The 17,508-nt window shown below is 44.0% G+C and overlaps 1 protein-coding gene across 5 annotated transcripts in view; it reads right to left on the bottom strand.

Moving 5' to 3' along the window:
- LOC140465698 (protein AF-10-like) overlaps nt 1-17,508 on the bottom strand; it is a 186,457-nt gene that overhangs the window by 75,651 nt on the left and 93,298 nt on the right. For 3 of the 5 annotated variants that reach the window (XM_072561337.1, XM_072561338.1, XM_072561339.1), the window contains 2 exons: nt 15,574-15,669; nt 12,982-13,264 (listed from right to left, as the gene is read on the bottom strand). In XM_072561337.1, coding sequence (XP_072417438.1) covers nt 12,982-13,264; nt 15,574-15,669 — 379 coding nt within the window. The remainder of the gene's footprint in view (nt 1-12,981; nt 13,265-15,573; nt 15,670-17,508) is intronic. The other 2 variants (XM_072561340.1, XM_072561341.1) reach the window with 1 other exon arrangement.

Below are 17,508 nucleotides of genomic sequence, written 5' to 3'. Positions count from 1 at the left end.
CCACATAGGTTACAATGATACAAGTAGAAAGAACAAAGAGGTTCTGCTGAGGGAATATTAACAACTAAGGGCTAAAGTATAGAGCAGAACCAAAAGTGGCAAACCCTTGATTACTACACGAACCACAAGCTCAGCAGTACTGGGTCAACAAGAATAAAGAGATAAACGTGCGGTTTCACCTGACGAAGGAGCAGCACTCTGAAAGCTTGTGATTTTAAATAAATCTGTTGGACTATAACCTGGTGTTGTGGGACTTCTGATTTTGTCCACCCCCCAGTCCAACACCAGCATCTCCACATCATGGCTTCCATGGATGCAGCCTGACCTGCTGTGATTTCCAGCACTTCTTGTTTTCAGTAGAGAGCAGCATCTGCAGTAATTTGCTCCTCCAATGCGGAGGTTCAGACCAGTCGTGAACTGATCAAATGAATGGCAAAGCAGACCTTTGGGTCGGGGGGGGGGTGTTGTTAATGTCATTCCTCGTGTTTCTGTCTCAATGCAGTTTATGGAAGCTTGTGTGTGTCCACAATAAAGCCCACCACATTGGTCTAGTAGTTACTTAACTGAAAGGCAATATAAAAGCATTACGCAATGCACATCCGGTACCTTTAAAAGTTTCTTGCACAAACTTTGTCAGACTTTTTCCTATTGTTGATAAAATGGCATGCTTTCAATATTTCAAAAGCAGTACATACATTGCCAAGCATTTAAGTTGGCCTGAGAGCATGAAATGAGTTAACTGCCTTCAAATTGAACTTACCACCGATGCCTACAGGTGCAATAAGTGTCAGTGGAGGGCAGAGAGAGAACATCAAATACGAATGAATTGGATGTTTACACAACAGTGGAGAAACAGAACACTTCCATTTGGTGCAAGGGTTGAGAACCAGAGGACAGCGATTTAAGACGACTGCTACAAGGACCATGCAACATCAACACAAGGAAAATAAAAAAAGCACAGCAAGTGCTTAGGAATCGGAATGCACTTCCTAAGAGAGAATGGAGACAGATTCAAATGTGGATCTCAAATTTGATTTTGAGGTGCACCTGAACAGCAAAAAGGAATTGCAGAGGCTATAAAGACAGAACATTTGGACTGGGCGAGTTGCTTTTGTGGAGAGGTTGCACGGAGACGAGAGTGTGGAGCTGGTAAAGAACAGCAGGTCAGACAGCATCCGAGGAGCAGGAGAATCAACATTTCGGGCATATGCCCTTCATCAGGAACAACGGGCCTCATTCCTGATGAAGGGCTTATGCCCAAACCGTCGATTCTCCTGCTCCTCAGATGCTGCCTGACCTGCTGTGCTTTACCAGCTCAATACTCTCGTCTCTGATCTCCAGCATCTGCAGTCCTCACTTTCTGCAAGTGATGGGACCTTTGTTGACACATTTTTCTGGTTCCAACCTAAGGCTCAGCAAATGGACAACTCACAAATAGACAACCTAGATTCCAATATTGAGGATTTTCAATTAAGCTTTTAATACATAGAGTCCCTACTGTGTGGAAAGAGGCCATTCAGCCAACTGAGTCCACATGGACCCTCTGAAGAGCATCCCATCCAGATCCAGTCCCCTTACCCTGTCGTTGTAACCCTGCATTTATCATTGCTAATACACCTAACCTGCACATCCCTGGACATGAGAGACAATTTAGCATGGCCAATCCACCAAACCTGCACACCTTTGGATTGTGGGAGGAGACCAGAGCACCCGAAGGAGTCCCACACAGACACTGGAAGAATGTGCAAACTCCACACAGACCTCCACACAGGGTGGAATCGAACCTGGGTCCCTGGCGCTGTGAGGCAGCAGTACTAACCACTGAGACACCGTGCCACCCATTATGGGGAAGTGAAATTAGAAGGTTTCCAAGGAAAAGTAATATCAAACTCAAAGACAGGTGTCTTTCTTGACAATCTAAGTTTCATAAACAAGCAGGCCATTCAGCCAGTCTAGTCTGTGTTGGTGCCTATGCACCTCATAAGACTCTTCCCAACCATCTTCATCTACTGTAGCTCAATCAAAATGTGCTTCCATTCCCTTCTCCCTCGTGTTTACTTCGCTTCTTTTGTTCGGAAGAAACTGACTCGGGAAAGCTTTCATTTGAAAGGACACCAATTCTTTAAGAATACCCGTCGGCAAGAGGAAATATGGAAAAGAACCAGAGAGAGGAATCAGAGAAAGGAATGGTAGCAATCTCAAGGCCAAGGACCACACCTGCCAAGTTTGTGGTGGGAGATGTGGCTCCAGGACACAATGACCTACAGAACCCTGGACGGGCAAACATACTTATTAGTGACCACCTACAGCAGCAGCTATTTAGCTCCCCTGAAATTAATTTCTGCTATCTGGCTCCCGCTATGAGTAGCTAAGGGAGTTCTACAATCACACTAGTCTACTCGATGTTTCTCCTGAATTTCCCAGTGGATCTCTTTGTGATTATTTTACATTTAAAGCCCTTAGTTCCAGTCCTGCTTGGTCAGCAGGCACATCTTCATTATAGCTATTATCTATCCTCTCAAACCCAATGGAAAGATGAGCGACCAAAGATATCTACTCCCCGCACCATGCCTGCCCAACACTTGCTTCTCCTCTAGACAGATGAGACCCAGTTTTTCTTTTAGATTAGAGTAGATTAGATTACTTACAGTGTGGAAACAGGCCCTTCGGCCCAACAAATCCACACCGACCCGCCGAAGCGCAACCCACCCAGACCCATTCCCCTACATCTACCCCTTCACCTAACACTACAGGCAATTTAGCATGGCCAATTCACCTAACCTGCACATTTTTGGATTGTGGGAGGAAACCGGAGCACCCGGAAGAAACCTACGCAGACACGGGGAGAATGTGCAAATTCTACAGAGTCGCCTGAGGCGGGAATTGAACCCGGTCTCTGGCGCGGTGAACAGCAGTGCTAACCACTATGCCAACATGCTGCCCAGTTTATTTAATCTTTCTTTATAGATGGAACTCCATCATCATTCTAACAAATCTCTCTTTTTGTGTTTCTCCAGTGCCTCAATGTCTTTTTATAGAACAGTAGAAAAACAATCAAATAACTGTTTCCCTCAGCTAATACTTTGGCTCTCAAAAGGGCAAGCTGTAAGAGGCATAGGGCAGACTGCTCTGTCCATTGTGGAATGGCCTGCATACCCCTGGGCTGGACAGGAATACTGATCGGACTTCAATATTGGAGTAGTTTTCAGTCAGACTTGTCAGATAGTAATCAGTAGCAGGATCTCTACTTAATCTCCTCCTTGTCATTCCCCCACCTCACACCCAACCCCAGCCTCTCTATGTGTCCCCGTGGTGCTCTAATTAAATATAAGCCTTCCACAACCAGCTCAGATGAGATCAGCTAACTCAGCTCAGGTTGCAGAGGCAGCTTGGGCTCTCCCTGATCTGTCCGGCTCCCAGTTCATGTCAACTGAGCCGCGCAATGCTGCCCGAATGCTTACTGCAAGGAGGACTCAGGGTGACTGACAGTAGATTACAAGAGCCTAATCCAATCAAAGGGCTCAGATGGCATCATCGGAGTCCCAAGGGAGGAAGCCTTCAGTCTGTTGGTTCATCTACCGAGTCTCAGACGGGATTACTGCCTGCAGTCCTGACAGACATCTCCAAATGCCTCAGATTATATTGCATTTAAAAGATAACAAGCCTTTCGTCAGTACTGAACCCGAAATACCGTGGCTCTGTTGTGGGGTTGAGCGGACAGGGTGGATGTGCAAATCATAGTGAAATTTGCATGCTCTCACCCGCTTCAGAATAGTTTTACACCATCGTGCGCAGCAAGGTAGGGGGTATAAACAAAAGCAAAGTGCTGCAGAATCTGAATATCTGATACTGCAATAAAGGTTGCTCAAAAGGTCGTCATCAACCCAAAACATTTGCAAGGTTTCTAGCATAAGTCTTGCCAGCCCTACTCAGTATTTCTGAAATAAAACAGAATTGCGGAGTCCTGAAGAAGGGATATGCAAGTAATTCTGTTTCACTCTCAACAGATGCTGTCAGACCTGTTGAATTTTTCCTCAGCAATTCCAGTTTTCATTTAGTTTTCTTTCCTTTGTGCTAGTAGCAAATGTTGGCCATTCATCCTCTCCAATCTGTCCTGGCATTCGATCAGATTGTGAGAGATCTGAATCTTAATTGAAACATATTTCGGTGAAGCTTATAAAATTCTTTGGAGGGCTCTTGTGGTGCAGTTGTTGGGCCAGAGATCTTGGTTCAAATTCCATCTACTCCAGAGATACATCATAACATAAAAACGTTCACAAAATTCTTAGAAAGGGGGCATTTGGCACAGCATCAGTGTCCCTAATTTTAGGCTGAAAGAGCTCGGTCTGACCTGAATGTGTGTCATGACATATCTAAGTGGTAAATAATTATAACATTTTTCGAGGGGTGTCAAGAATAAACGGTGGGAGACAGTTTCCAATGGCCTTCTATCTCTGAAGGTTGTGAATCTAAGGAATTCTGAATGAGAGACAATTGTGAAGGCTGAGCCAGTGAATATAGTGAAGCTAAAAGATATTGGTATCAAAGGTTTATGGCAACAGTGGTGTGTAGGCCAAGATCCTGCTGTATAACAGCACAGGTTTGTGAGGCTGAGAGGCCTACTCCTATCCTATATAGTGTCAGGATTAGAAATCCTGGAAAAATGAGAAGAGAAGCATTTTCTTCCCTCAGAAAATTGTAAATGATTGCACTTCTCTACTCGATGGAGTTCAGTGGATGCTCAGTCATCGAGTTTATATGAGACTGAGATCAATACATTTGTGGACACTAAAAGCACCAAGGGATATCAGAATAGGGAGAATGGTGGTGTTGAGGTCCAAGAGTAGCCATAACTTTGTTGAATGCTGCATCAGGCTGGAGGGGATGAATGGTCTAATCCAGTACCTACCTCAGAATCCTAGCATTAGTGCGAGCGTGCACAGTGGCTCAATGGTTAGCACCGCTGCCTCAGAGTGCCAGGGACCTAGGTGTACTTCCACCCTCTGGTGACCACCTGTACAGAGTTTGCACATTCTCCCAGTGTCTATGTGGGTTCCTTTCCAACAACTTGCTCACCACTGATGTCAGGCTCACCTGTCTATAGTTCTCTGGCTTTTCCTTATCACTTTTCTTAAATAGTGGTACCATGTTAGCCAACCTCCAGTCTTCCAGCACCTCCCCTGTGACTATCGATGAGACAAATATCTCAACAAGGGGCCCAGCAATTATTCCCCCAGCTTCCCACAGAGTTTTAGGGTACATCTGATCAGGCTCTGACCCACTTTTATGCATTTCAAGACATCCAGCACCACCTCTGCTATAATGTGTCATTTTTCAAGTTGTCACCATCTATTTATCCACATTCTATATCTTCCATATCCTTCTCCACAGAATCACTAATGCAAAATACTCGTTTAGTATCTCCACCATCTCCTGCGGCTCCACACATAGGCTACCTTGCTGATCATTGAGGGGCCCTATTTTCTCCCTAGTTATCCTTTTGTCCTTAATGTATTTATAAAAACCCTTTGGATTCGCCTTAACCCTATTTGCCAAAGCTATCTCATGTCCCCTTTTTGCCCTCCTGATTTCCCTCTTAGAACATAGAGCATTACAGCAAAGTACAGGCCCTTCAGCCCTTGATGTTGTGCCGACCTGCGAAACCAACATGAAGCCATTTAATCTACACAATTCCATTCTCGTCTATATGCCTATCCAATGACCATTTAAATGCCCTTAAAGTTGGCGAGTCTACTGCTGTTGCAGGCAGTGCGTTCCACACCCCTACTACTCTCAGAATAAAGAAACCACCTCTGACATCTGTCCTATATCTATCACCCCTCAATTTAAAGCTGTGTCCCCTTGTGCTAGCCATCGCCATCTGAGGAAAAATGTTCTCACCTGTTCTCTCTATCTAACCTTCTTGTATGTCTCAATTCAGTCACCTCTCAACCTTCTTCTTCTCTCACAAAAACAGCCTCAAGTCCCTCAGCCTTTCCTCGTAGGATCTTCCCTCCATACCAGGCAACATCCAAGTAAATCTCCTCTCAACCCTTTCCAATGCCTCCACATCCTTCCTATAATGTGATGACCAGAACTGTACGCACCAGTTTTGTACAGCTGCAGCATGATCTCATTGTTCTGAAACTCAATTCTTCTACCAATAAAAGCTAACACAGTGTATGCCTTCTTAACAACCTCATTAACCTGGGTGGCAACTTTCAAGGATCTATGTACCTGGACACCGAGATCTCTCTGCTCATCTACACTACCAAAAATCTTACCATTAGCCCAGTACTCTGCATTCCTGTTACTCCTTCCAAAGTGAATCACCTTACATTTTTCTGCATTAAACTCCATTTGCCACCTCTCAGCCCAGCTCTGCAGTGTATCCATGTCTCTCTGTAACCAATAACACCCTTCGTCACTATCCACAATTCTACTGACCTTAGTGTCATCCGCAAATTTACTAACACATCCTTCAATGCCCTCATCTGACTCATTTATAAAAATGACAAACAGCAGTAGCCCCAAAACAGACCTTTGTGGTACCCCATTAGTAACTGAAATTCAGGATAAATATTTCCCATCAACCACAACCCTCTGTCTTCTTTCAGCTAGCCAATTTCTGATGCAATATACTTAAGATCCCTATAAGGTGATTATCCCTTTCTTATTTCTCAGTTCAACCCAAATAACTTCCCTGGATGTATTCCCAAGAATATCCAAAGTACAGCTGTAATGTTATCCCTTATCAAAAATGCCACTCTCCCTCCTCTCTTGCGTCCTTTCTATCCTTCCTGTCACATTTGTATCCTGGAACATTAAGCTGCCAGTCCTGTCCATCCCTGAGCCATGTTTCTGCAATTGCTATGATACCCCAGTCCCATATTCTTAACCATGCCCCGAGTTCATCTGCCTTCCCTGTTAGGCCTCGTCCACTGAAGTAAATGCAGTTTAATTTATCAATCCTACCTTGTTCTCTGCTTTGTCCCTGCCTGCACTGACTATTTGACTCACTCCCTTTCCAACTGTTCTAGTGTCAGACTTTCCTCGCCACCTCCCTGGGTCCCACCCCACCAGCTTACTAGTTTAAATCCCCCACAGCAGCTCTAGCAAATCTCTCTGCCAGTGTATTAGCCCACTTCAGGATATAAACCGAGAAGGTATAGTTAGTAAGTTTGCAGATGACACCAAAATTGGAGGTGTAGTGGGCAGTGAAGAAGGTTACCTCAGATTACAATGGAATATTGATCAGATGGGCCAATGGGCTGAGGAGTGGCAGATGGAGTTTAATTCAGATAAATGCGAGGTGCTGCATTTTGGTAAAGCAAATCAGAGCAGAACTTATCCACCTAATGATAAGATCCTCAGGAGTGCTGCTGAACAAAGAGACCTTGGAGTCCAGATTCATAGCTCCTTGAAAGTACAGTAGCAGGTAGGTAGGATAATGAAGGCGGCTTTTGGTATGCTGCACTTCATTGGTCACAGTATTGAGTACAGGAGTTGGGAGGTCACATTGGTTAGGCCACTTTTGGAATATTGTGTGCAACTCCGGTCTCCTACCTTCTGGAAGGATGTTGTGGAACTTGAAAGCATTCAGAAAAGATTTACAAGGATGTTGCCAGGGTTGGAGGATTTGAGCTATAGGGAGAGGTTAAATAGACTGGGGCTGTTTTCCCTGGAGCATCAAGAGGCTTTATTGAGGCTTATAAAATCATGAGGGGCTTGGATAGGATAAATTGAAGAAGTCTTTTCCCTTGCATGGGGGAGTCCATAACTAGAGGGCATACTTTTAGGGTGAGAGGGGCAAGATATAAAAGGGACCTAAGGGGCAACATTTTCCATGCAGAGAGTGGTGTGTGCATGGAATGAGCAGTGGTGGAGGCTGGTACAACTGCAACATTTAAAAGGCATTTTGATGGGTATATGAATAGGAAGGGTTTAGAGGGATATGGGCTAAGTGTTGGCAAATGGGACTAGATTAGATTAGATTAGATTCCCTACAGTATGGAAACAGGCCCTTCGCCCCAACAAGTCCACACCGACCCTCCGAAGAATAACCCACCCAGACCCATTTCCCTCTGACTAATGCACCTAACACTACAGGCAATTTAGCACAGCCGATTCACCTGACCTGCACATCTTTGGACTGTGGGAGGAAACCGGAGCACCCAGAGCAAACCCATGCAGACGCGGAGAATCTGCAAACTCCACACAGACAGTATCCCAAGGCTGGAATTGAACCTGGGTCATTGGCACTGTGAGGCAGCAGGGCTAACCACTGAGCCACCATTCTGCCAACATCCTTCGTCACTATCCACAATTCTACTGACCTTTGTGTCATCTGCAAATTTAATAATTCATCCTTCTATGCCCTCATCCAGGTCATTTATAAAAATGACAAACCACTGTGGACCTAAAACAGATCCCTGTGGTACTCCACTAGTAACTGAACTCCAGGATGAATATTTCCCTTCAACCACCACCCTGTTTAGGATATCTGGTCAGCATGGACGAATTGGATCGAAGAGTCTGTTTCCGTGCTGTATATCTCTATGACTCTATGAACTGTGCGAAGAAATGGGAACAAAGGTGTACAGGTTATGTGGAATGGCCATGCTAAATTGTCCATAGTATGCAGAGATGTGCATGCTAGGTGTATTAGCCATGGGAAATGTAGGGTTACAGGGATAGGATATGGGGGTTGGGTCTGGGTGAGATGCTCTGCAGAGGTTCAATGTGGACTTGATGAACTAAATGGCGTGGTCACACACTGTTTGGAATCTATGATGTGTGCGTTTTCTGTGACTGATATTGCAATTGGAAACTCTTGGGAAATTGAGAGGCTGCTGCTATAATGGATTGGTTGCTACCTGTACCATGTGCTATCTGGTACCAAAGCAGATAGACTGGATCACTGTGGGTTCCATCTGCAGAATGTACTGAGTTAGCTGATCTCAAACAAGGCAGCACATGAGGTGATCCAATCAACTACATGCCTTTGTGAAATGTTCATGTCCTAACATTGGCAAGGGATAGGATTTCATTGTGATGCTTACTACGGTCAAAGTTCCATTCACCGCTGAAGAGGACAAACGAGGAATGGCTATTTGGGCTTGGTTCAGGACAACTGTTACCATGTATGGACTCTGTGTTCTTCAGGTTAGGAGAGATGAACATTGACATTAGCTCAGACTTGCAAATTTTCCAGGGCTAGTGTTTGGTGGTATGTCCTGTACTGTGTCCAGAGCAAGTAAAAAAACTTGCATTCATATTGTGCCTTTCATGAATTCAGGACATTTCAAAATATCTTACTTCCACTGGAGTATGCCTGAATTGTTGTAACTTTGGAATCTCTGCAGCCGACGTGCACTCAGTAAACTCCCACAAACAGCAACATGTTAATGACAAAATGCTACTAAACATGGTGAGGATAAACAGGTAATTCCTTTGCTTTTCTTCAAATAGCAGCAGGGATCTTTTCCATCCACCTCAGACGGGAGACAGAGTCTCAGCTTTAATGAAACTGAAACTGAAACTGCTGGAGAAACTCAGCAGGTCTGGCATCATCTGTGGCAAGAGAAACAGAGTTAACGTTTGGAGTCCATTGACCCTTCTTCAGAACTGTTGAATTTTTCCAGCTGCCTGTGTTTCTGATTTCCAGCAACCGCGGATGGCACCTTGGAACAGTGAAGGATTCTCTCAGTACTGCATTACATTGCCTGGATTTTTATATTCAAGTTTCCGGGCTGGGGTTTGAACTTGAGACCTGCTGACACAGAGGTACTCTGCTCATTTCCTAGACTTCGCACAAGGTCAGAAGATATTTCTGTATGTGCTGCTCAGAGCTTCCTGTCAAGAGACTGTGGCTTCTCTCAGCTGGGTGGGGAGCGATGTGACCTTCCATTGCAGTGCATGTGGTTGAGTGACTGCATGCATGCGACTACATAGTACGGGGGTGTGTGTGTGTGGCTGGCGGAAGGAAGTAAAGAGAATGGTGATATGCATTACTTGTTTCTGGCATTAAATAAGAATGTTAAGCTGCAGTTATATTGGGCAGTGGTCAGACTGCATCATGAATACTGGCGTCTAATTCTGATCTTCTTACTTCAGCAAGGATGTAAATGCATTGGAGACGATTCAGAGGAAGGTTACATGACTAGAATTTGTGGGTTGTCTTATGAAAATACTTTGGCCATCTTAAGGTTGTTAGAAACAAGGAGAAATTTTGTTTTCTCAAGAGGGCTGTGCAATTTTGGAAGATTCTGCCTCAGAAGTCGATGGAGATCACTGAATATCTTTAAGGCAGACTCAGGTTAGTATCATGCAGGGGATTCAAAGGTAGATGGGAACATGAAATACCGAACACAAATAGATCAGTACAATCTTATTCAATGGCAGAGCAATATTGAGGGGCCAAATGGCATGCTTCTGTTCCCAATTCAAATGTTAGTTCAGGAGTGAAGAAGCCCAGATGATTGGCTCCAGCTGTACATGATCCTGTGTTTTATTTTAATTGGTGATTTGGAATTGGAACTGGAGAGCCTGATGTCCATTCACCACCTTCTGAGGACTATGTTATTAAATCAGTTTTCTATAGACGGTCTTGACTGGTTATTGTACCATCATCAAAACAGAATCTGAGAGTCATCTGCTAACCAAGTCCTGGAACATCCTGGTCAGTAATGGACAGTGTGAGGGACATTATAACAGACATGTAACTTGAGATTGCCACCAATAGATGTAAGGGTTTTGTCTGAACTATAAATTATATTACTGCCTAATAACATATAGTCTACCAACACTATAGGCTGAAATATTAACCCTTTCAACTACCAACCAAATAAACCGTAAGAATCATTTCCCCACCTTCTCCAAATGATCACTCACGAATCCTATAGAAAAGCAGAACAGGTTCAAACAGCTGACTCCTGTTCCTATTTCTTCTGACTCTAGCCACTGGCAATGAAAACAAAACAAGCAGTAGCGTTTGAGACCCTACCAGTGACACCCTGCTGCAGAGTGTCCAGCCACATTCACATCTCAATCAGCAGTGACCACTCCCACCTCCATGATGTCCCCCAGCTGCCCATGCCTCAGCTCATGTGCATCTGCTGCCCTCATCCTTGTTACTTCTCGACTTGACTACACCAGCAATCTCTTGGCCAACCTTCTACCCTCCACCAATGTGCTACCTCAGACTCAAGCCTGGCTCATGTATTCACCCTTGTGTTTGTTGATCTGACTCAATTTTAAAATTCTCACACGTTTTTAGATGCCTGCATGACTTTGCCTTCCACATCAGTGTAATCTCATCCAGCCCCACAACCCCTGCAGATAATCTGATTCCAATTCTCTGCTTGCGAATTCTTGATTTTACTATACCATTAGTAGCTCTATCTTTAACCATTGGGGTGCCAAGCTCCAGAATTCCCTCCAAAACCTCTCCAAATCTGAACCTCTCTCTCCTCCTTTAAAACATTCCATAAAACCTACTCCTTTGACCAAGTTTTTGATCATTCGCCCTAACTTCTCAATGTGTGGTTTGATGTCAGGTTGTGTTTGATCATGTTCGTATGAAGCATCATGGGACCTTGCACGATGGAGAACGAGCTTGGCAAATGCGAACTGTGGCTACTGATATTTACAATTCTCCATCTCTTTATAGGCTGCTGCTGATCACACTCAACCCTTCCACATCGTCAATCTCAATGCCGGCAATTTCCCCTTTCTTCCTCTGGGTCTCTCTAAGGCTGTTGGACATCAACTATACCTCCCTGAATCCAAACCAAATGGTGAAACCTCTATGCAATAGTGTGTGGTAACATCTTATTCCAGTTTGAGACTCATTATTGTCAGGGCCCAATCCTGACCTCTACTGGCACCCTGGTAGCTGGACAATGATAAGGTGGTAGCACACAGGCTGATGTTCTCTCCCTTGCTCCCTATCCCTAGTGAACCCTGGGGCACTGTACCCAATACTACAAGTGTACTCTCACAGAAATCAGTCAGTCAATCAATCAATGTGGTGGTTATGTTACTGGTTTGAAAAGTGTGGCACTGGAAAAACACAGCAGGTCAGGCAACATCCGAGGAGCAGGAGAGTTAACATTTTGGGCATAAACCCTTCATCATTCCTGATGAAGAGCTTATGCCCGAAATGTTGCCTCTTCTGCTCCTTGGATGCTGCCTGACCCGCTGTGCTTTTCCAGCACCACACTCTTGACTCTGATCTTCAGCATCTGCAGTCCTCACTTTCGCCCAGTTATGTTACTCGAACAAACCAGGGGTCTGGTGCAATAATCTGAAGAACTTGAGTTGTGACGGCTTGAGAATTTTAGTTTAGTTAAGCAAGGATGCTGGAAATAAAAGCATTTGGAGATAAAATAACCTCGACACTGTCAGATTCTTGTCAAAACTCAACTTGGTTCACAAACCTGCTGTCTTTAACAGAACTGGACTTACATGCAATTCCAAGAAACACACCAACTCTGAGGTTTGAGACATCAAAGATTAGATTTTGTGTTAATTGTCCTCAAAAGTGGTCCAGTATATCAGACTGGTTGCATCCTGCCTATGACTGCAATCAGAACAATTCTGATGGGTAATAAATGCTGACCATGTACCGAGAATGAGCTTCTCAATAAAAGGGCCCACACTGGAAATAAGAACCTGGGAGACTGCAGATTTTATTTGACCAAATCAGTGAAATTGAGCCAATGTGAAGGCTTGCCTTCTTAAACTCAAATTAGCATTCCCACCCCATCCCTCTTCCCCTCTTTCCCCACACTTGCCTCAGCAGACTGGGTCAAAAATTCAGGAAGTCTCCCTTGAGCAACACTGTGGGTGCACCGATACCTCGTGGACTGCAACGGTCTGACCAAGCAGCCCCGTGCCACCTTCTCAAGATCACTAAATGTCAGTTTTGCCAGTGACACTCACATCCGACAAATTCATGAAAACAGAACCTCAATGTACCTTGCTGAAATGGACTTGCTGATGACACAGTGGAAACACTGGCCAAGCTCTTCCCGCTGCCTGGTTTTCGTCCCCTTTGGCTGGAGCCATGACTAGGAGCCTTCTTCCCTTTGACCTCTGACTTGGTGACCTCTGTCGTCTCCTTCCCACTCACGTGCGGCGCAGATGCTCCCTGGAAATGTTTATTGGTAAAGGGAGCTGTGGGTTGATCCAAACCTCTCAAGGTCCCTGACATGTAGATGCTGCTGCTGCTGCTGCTGCTGCTGCCAGCAGTTGTGAAAGTCTGATAGTTATTAAGTTAGATAAAACAAAAGGGGAAGAAACAACAGCGCAGTAACTTCTCATTAGCTTTTTTTTCAAAAAATAGAAAAGAAAGAATTTAAATCAGAGAATTGGCCTGTAGGGCAGAGAAACAGCTGGAATCATGAAACAGAACAGATGTGCAAGGAACCAGGGCACTTTTAAATTCCAGGGAAAAAACTCAACAAAATGCTTAAATAAGGAAGTTTTGATTTACGCCAGCAAGATTAAAGCATTACATGTCAAACAGGTAAGTACCTGATGAGAGAAAGCTGTTGCAGGAGAGTGCTGTAAATGAACTATTTCGCAAAGGGCCACTTTAAAACTAAACTCTCTATGATTGTTTTTTTTGTGGAGAACTGTGTGCGTTACTTCTGGATCAATTTTACACAGTCAACCAACACACAAAGAGGCCATTTGGCCCATTGTGCCTGTGGTAGTTCTTTATAAGTGTTCCCAGCTTCCCTGCTCTTTTCTGTATACAAGTCATCAAACATTTCTCCTTCAGATAGGTGTCCAATTGCAACCATTAACCTGTTCCCATCTTTCAGACACAGCAACAGAATTGGGGTAAGGACGTGTTGCCCAATTGTTTACCAAGCAAGTCAGAGAGTTGGCACAACAGAGTTGTGCCCTCAGTTCTCTGCTGCAGGGGCAAATTCTAAGGCATTTATCCCATTGATTTCTAAACTGAAATCAACACTTCTACCTACTTTGTCTAACTGTAATTGCTTACGTCAGCATGAACAGCTCAAGAACAAGCCATTCAGTGCAAATCCTCCATGTCCCCTTACAGTCCACATGAGCCCCCTCCAAGCTACGTTTATCTAACCCCAATCAGCAAAACCTTCTTTTCCTTACTCCTCCGTGTACTTGTCTAAGTTCCATTTAAATATTTTAAAATGTTCCAAATTCTATCTGTGTAATGGGCTTAGGAGTGTCTTCGGAATTCCCAATTGGAAATGGAATCACTGGTATCTATCAACCTCTCAGTAAAGGCGAGGCTGTGTGGCACAGTGGGTGGACTCCCTATCTCTGAACTACAGACTCTTGGTGGTTCACCGAGTCCCAGCCCAGCATGGATGGCCAAGGATGAGGAATTTGTAACATTAGCTCATCATCCTTTCAACATAAGCCAATGGAAGGCAGTAAGAGCAGGAGAGACTCCTGGTCAGCGAGGTGATAGGAGTCTCTACCATCACTATGCACAGCTCCAGACTAGAACATTCAGGTAGAAAATGGTATTGCCTTAATGACTGAGGCTCCCAGAGAGAGCTCCAACAACCAAAACCTCGATCAAATCAGCCTGCGGATGTTTTAGCAAAGCTCCCACTAACCCTCAGGTAACCCAGAACAAAGGTTTCAAGTTAATGCTACTTGGTCTGTGTGACTCAGTCATATCTCAGCTGGTGCAAATCCTCCAGTGTCAATGTTCATATGGAGTTGCATTCTGTGGACATATTTCAGTAGGTAATGTTTGCAGAAAGCACTGTCTAAGCATCATTACGACACTCTCCAATACAACATACAGCAGTTAACATACTCTATTGGACAAACAGCATAAAGACGTTCTCACTGCAAAAGATTTCAATATAACCCCGAAGGACAGTTTTATGCAGTGGGTGCTTGTCTCAGTAAAGCTCGAAGACTTCACCTATTTCACTCTGTATACTGGATGGGCCAAAGTGTATGGAATTACAAACTGGCTGCCGATTCTACGTATTTAGAGTCCTAAAAAAAATCTCCTCAGCAGTTCTGAAACAAAATCAGGGACAGCTTAAGGGGTTGTACGTTTTCACATGTGAAAAGCAAAATTAACCATGAAGGGGAAACGCACTGGGACACAAAGGCACTAGCAGATACCAGTGAACTTTGATGATAAAATTAGAAGGAATGCTTTAATATACGGAATTTGTTATTGCAAGAGGAAAAGGCAGTCACAATATTTGCCCTGAATTTGATAAACACAGAGGAGAATGCTAATGTATACAGGCCAAAGGTAAAGAGGAAAATTTGATTGGGGAGCCAGAGCCAACATAGGCAGTGTAGGCCAAATGGCCTCTGTTTATACTGACATTTCAGTCATTCATTCTACAGTGCAACACTGGAACTGCTGTTTGACATTCCTCAATTGTCAACAGATCAGTTGCACAATGAAAAAAAATGGAAAGGAAGGTAAAGTTGAGAACGACTGTGCTGATGATCACCAAACCTGCGTAATTCTCCTCTGGGAGTACGTAAACCTGGAAGGGCTAAGGGGCTGCTTCCTTTGTTACCTCTATCCTCACTCACCTTTTCTGCTGTAACCGTAACCGTGCTAACAACAGTGTTCAACGATTCTGTAGGTTTCTTGAGTTTCTGCTTGGGCCTCTCCCTGTCCTTTCGACTCTGCAAAGTAAGAAATAAAGAAAGTACGTGATTCATTTCGGAAAGCTTACATTGATGCGTGGCCTTTAACACAGCAGAGCTCCCCAGGGACCCCACAGATCGTTGTACCTCTGAGGAAATGAATGGCTTTTATTCCATCCCTTTCTAAATGATTCAGGGAGTACACAGAGATCATCATTCCCTCATCTCTGCTCGATTATTTGATTTTGTTTTGATTCAGTCACAGGATGTGGGTAATCACTCATCTAGGTCAGTATTTATTGCTCATCCGTAATTGCCAAGAGGGCTGTTAACAGTCAACTACACGGCCATGGAGGTATGTGGAAGCCAAACCAGGCCAAAAACATTAGTGAACCAGATGGGTTTTTCCAGTCAACATTAGACTCATAACTCCAGGTTTTTATTTACTACAAATTCCACTATGTTGGGCTTCAAACCTAGATCCCCAGAATATTACCTGGATCTTTGGATTAATAGTCTATCAATAATAACATTAGGCCATCACCTCCCTGCACATCTATGTTGATACGCATCAGTGTAGTAGTCAGCGGATTACAGAAGGCCTCCACAGTTGGTAAGAGAAAAGAGAGAGAGAGAAAAAAAAATTGGTAAACAGACCAAGTTCCCATGACTGTTACTGAGCCATTGATCTTTTGGAAAATGTCTGAACAATGACATTGGGGGTAGAACTGGATCACATTCGGCTAGTGTCCTCAATACTAAACCCCATATAAAGATGCAAGACAAATAACCAACAAAAGCTTGGTCAAAGACGTAGGGCATAAGGATCATCTTAAAAACAGTCCTATCTTAAAGACACTTTTTTGGAACTGATGTGCTCCCAGTCCTGTCGTCATTTGTATTTAAAATGGCCATCCTCAGTTCTGAAGAGGAGTCATGGAACTTGAAGGCTTCACGCTGATTTTCTCCCCACAGATGCTGTCAAACCTGCTGAGCTTCTCCAGCATTCTCGCTGTTTATCGTAGATTCCGAGCATATGCAGTATTTTCCTTTTGAATTGTTGAGAAGGTGGAAACCTTGTTATGGGAGACAGCAAGTCAGTGGGACTAATGGTCCCCTTTAGTGCTGCAAATTTAGGCTCCAATTCTATTCATTTCAGATTTGGCCAAATCCTGTCAAAACCACTTTTGGGTCCAAATAGTGTCAAAATACAGGGGAAAAATAACCATGGCAGTTACTGGGAGTCAAAATTCAAATGATTCAATAAAAACCTTGAATCTAAAAGCTAGTTTAATGACACCCATGTAACTATTGTTGATTTCTAGAAATGTCCATCCGGTTCACCGATGAACGTTAAGGCCACATTTGACAGAAAATAGCATCAAGGAACCTGAGCAAAACTGGAGCCAACAGGAATCTCCAGTGGATGGGGTAAAACACAGCTCAAAGAGTGATAACTTTGGTTTTTGGAGATCAGTCATCTCAGCTCCAGAGCATCTCCTGCAGGAGTTCCTCAGATGTTCAACTGCTTTCTCAGTGACCTTTCTTCCATCATAAGATCAGAAGGAAGATGTCATTAAAGATTGCCCAGTTCATCAGTATTCATCAAAGACTCAGAGACTGACACAGTCCATGGCAAAGTGCAGCACAACCTGGACAATATTGAGTCTTAGGGTGACAAGTGGAAGTGACATTCATGTTACACAAATGCCAGGCGATGAACATCTCCAAAAATTGAATCTAACTATTGTCCCTTGACATCCAATAGCATTACTATCACTGAATCCCCACTATCAACTGCCTGGTGATTACTATTGACCAGAAACTGAATCAGATTAGTCATTTAAATACAGAGGCGCCAAGAGCAGGTCAGAGTCT

The sequence above is a fragment of the Chiloscyllium punctatum genome, chromosome 42 (assembly GCF_047496795.1).
Source record: "Chiloscyllium punctatum isolate Juve2018m chromosome 42, sChiPun1.3, whole genome shotgun sequence".
In the NCBI taxonomy this organism is placed as follows: Eukaryota; Metazoa; Chordata; class Chondrichthyes; order Orectolobiformes; family Hemiscylliidae; genus Chiloscyllium; species Chiloscyllium punctatum.
This window is presented reverse-complemented; position numbering and strand designations above follow the sequence as displayed.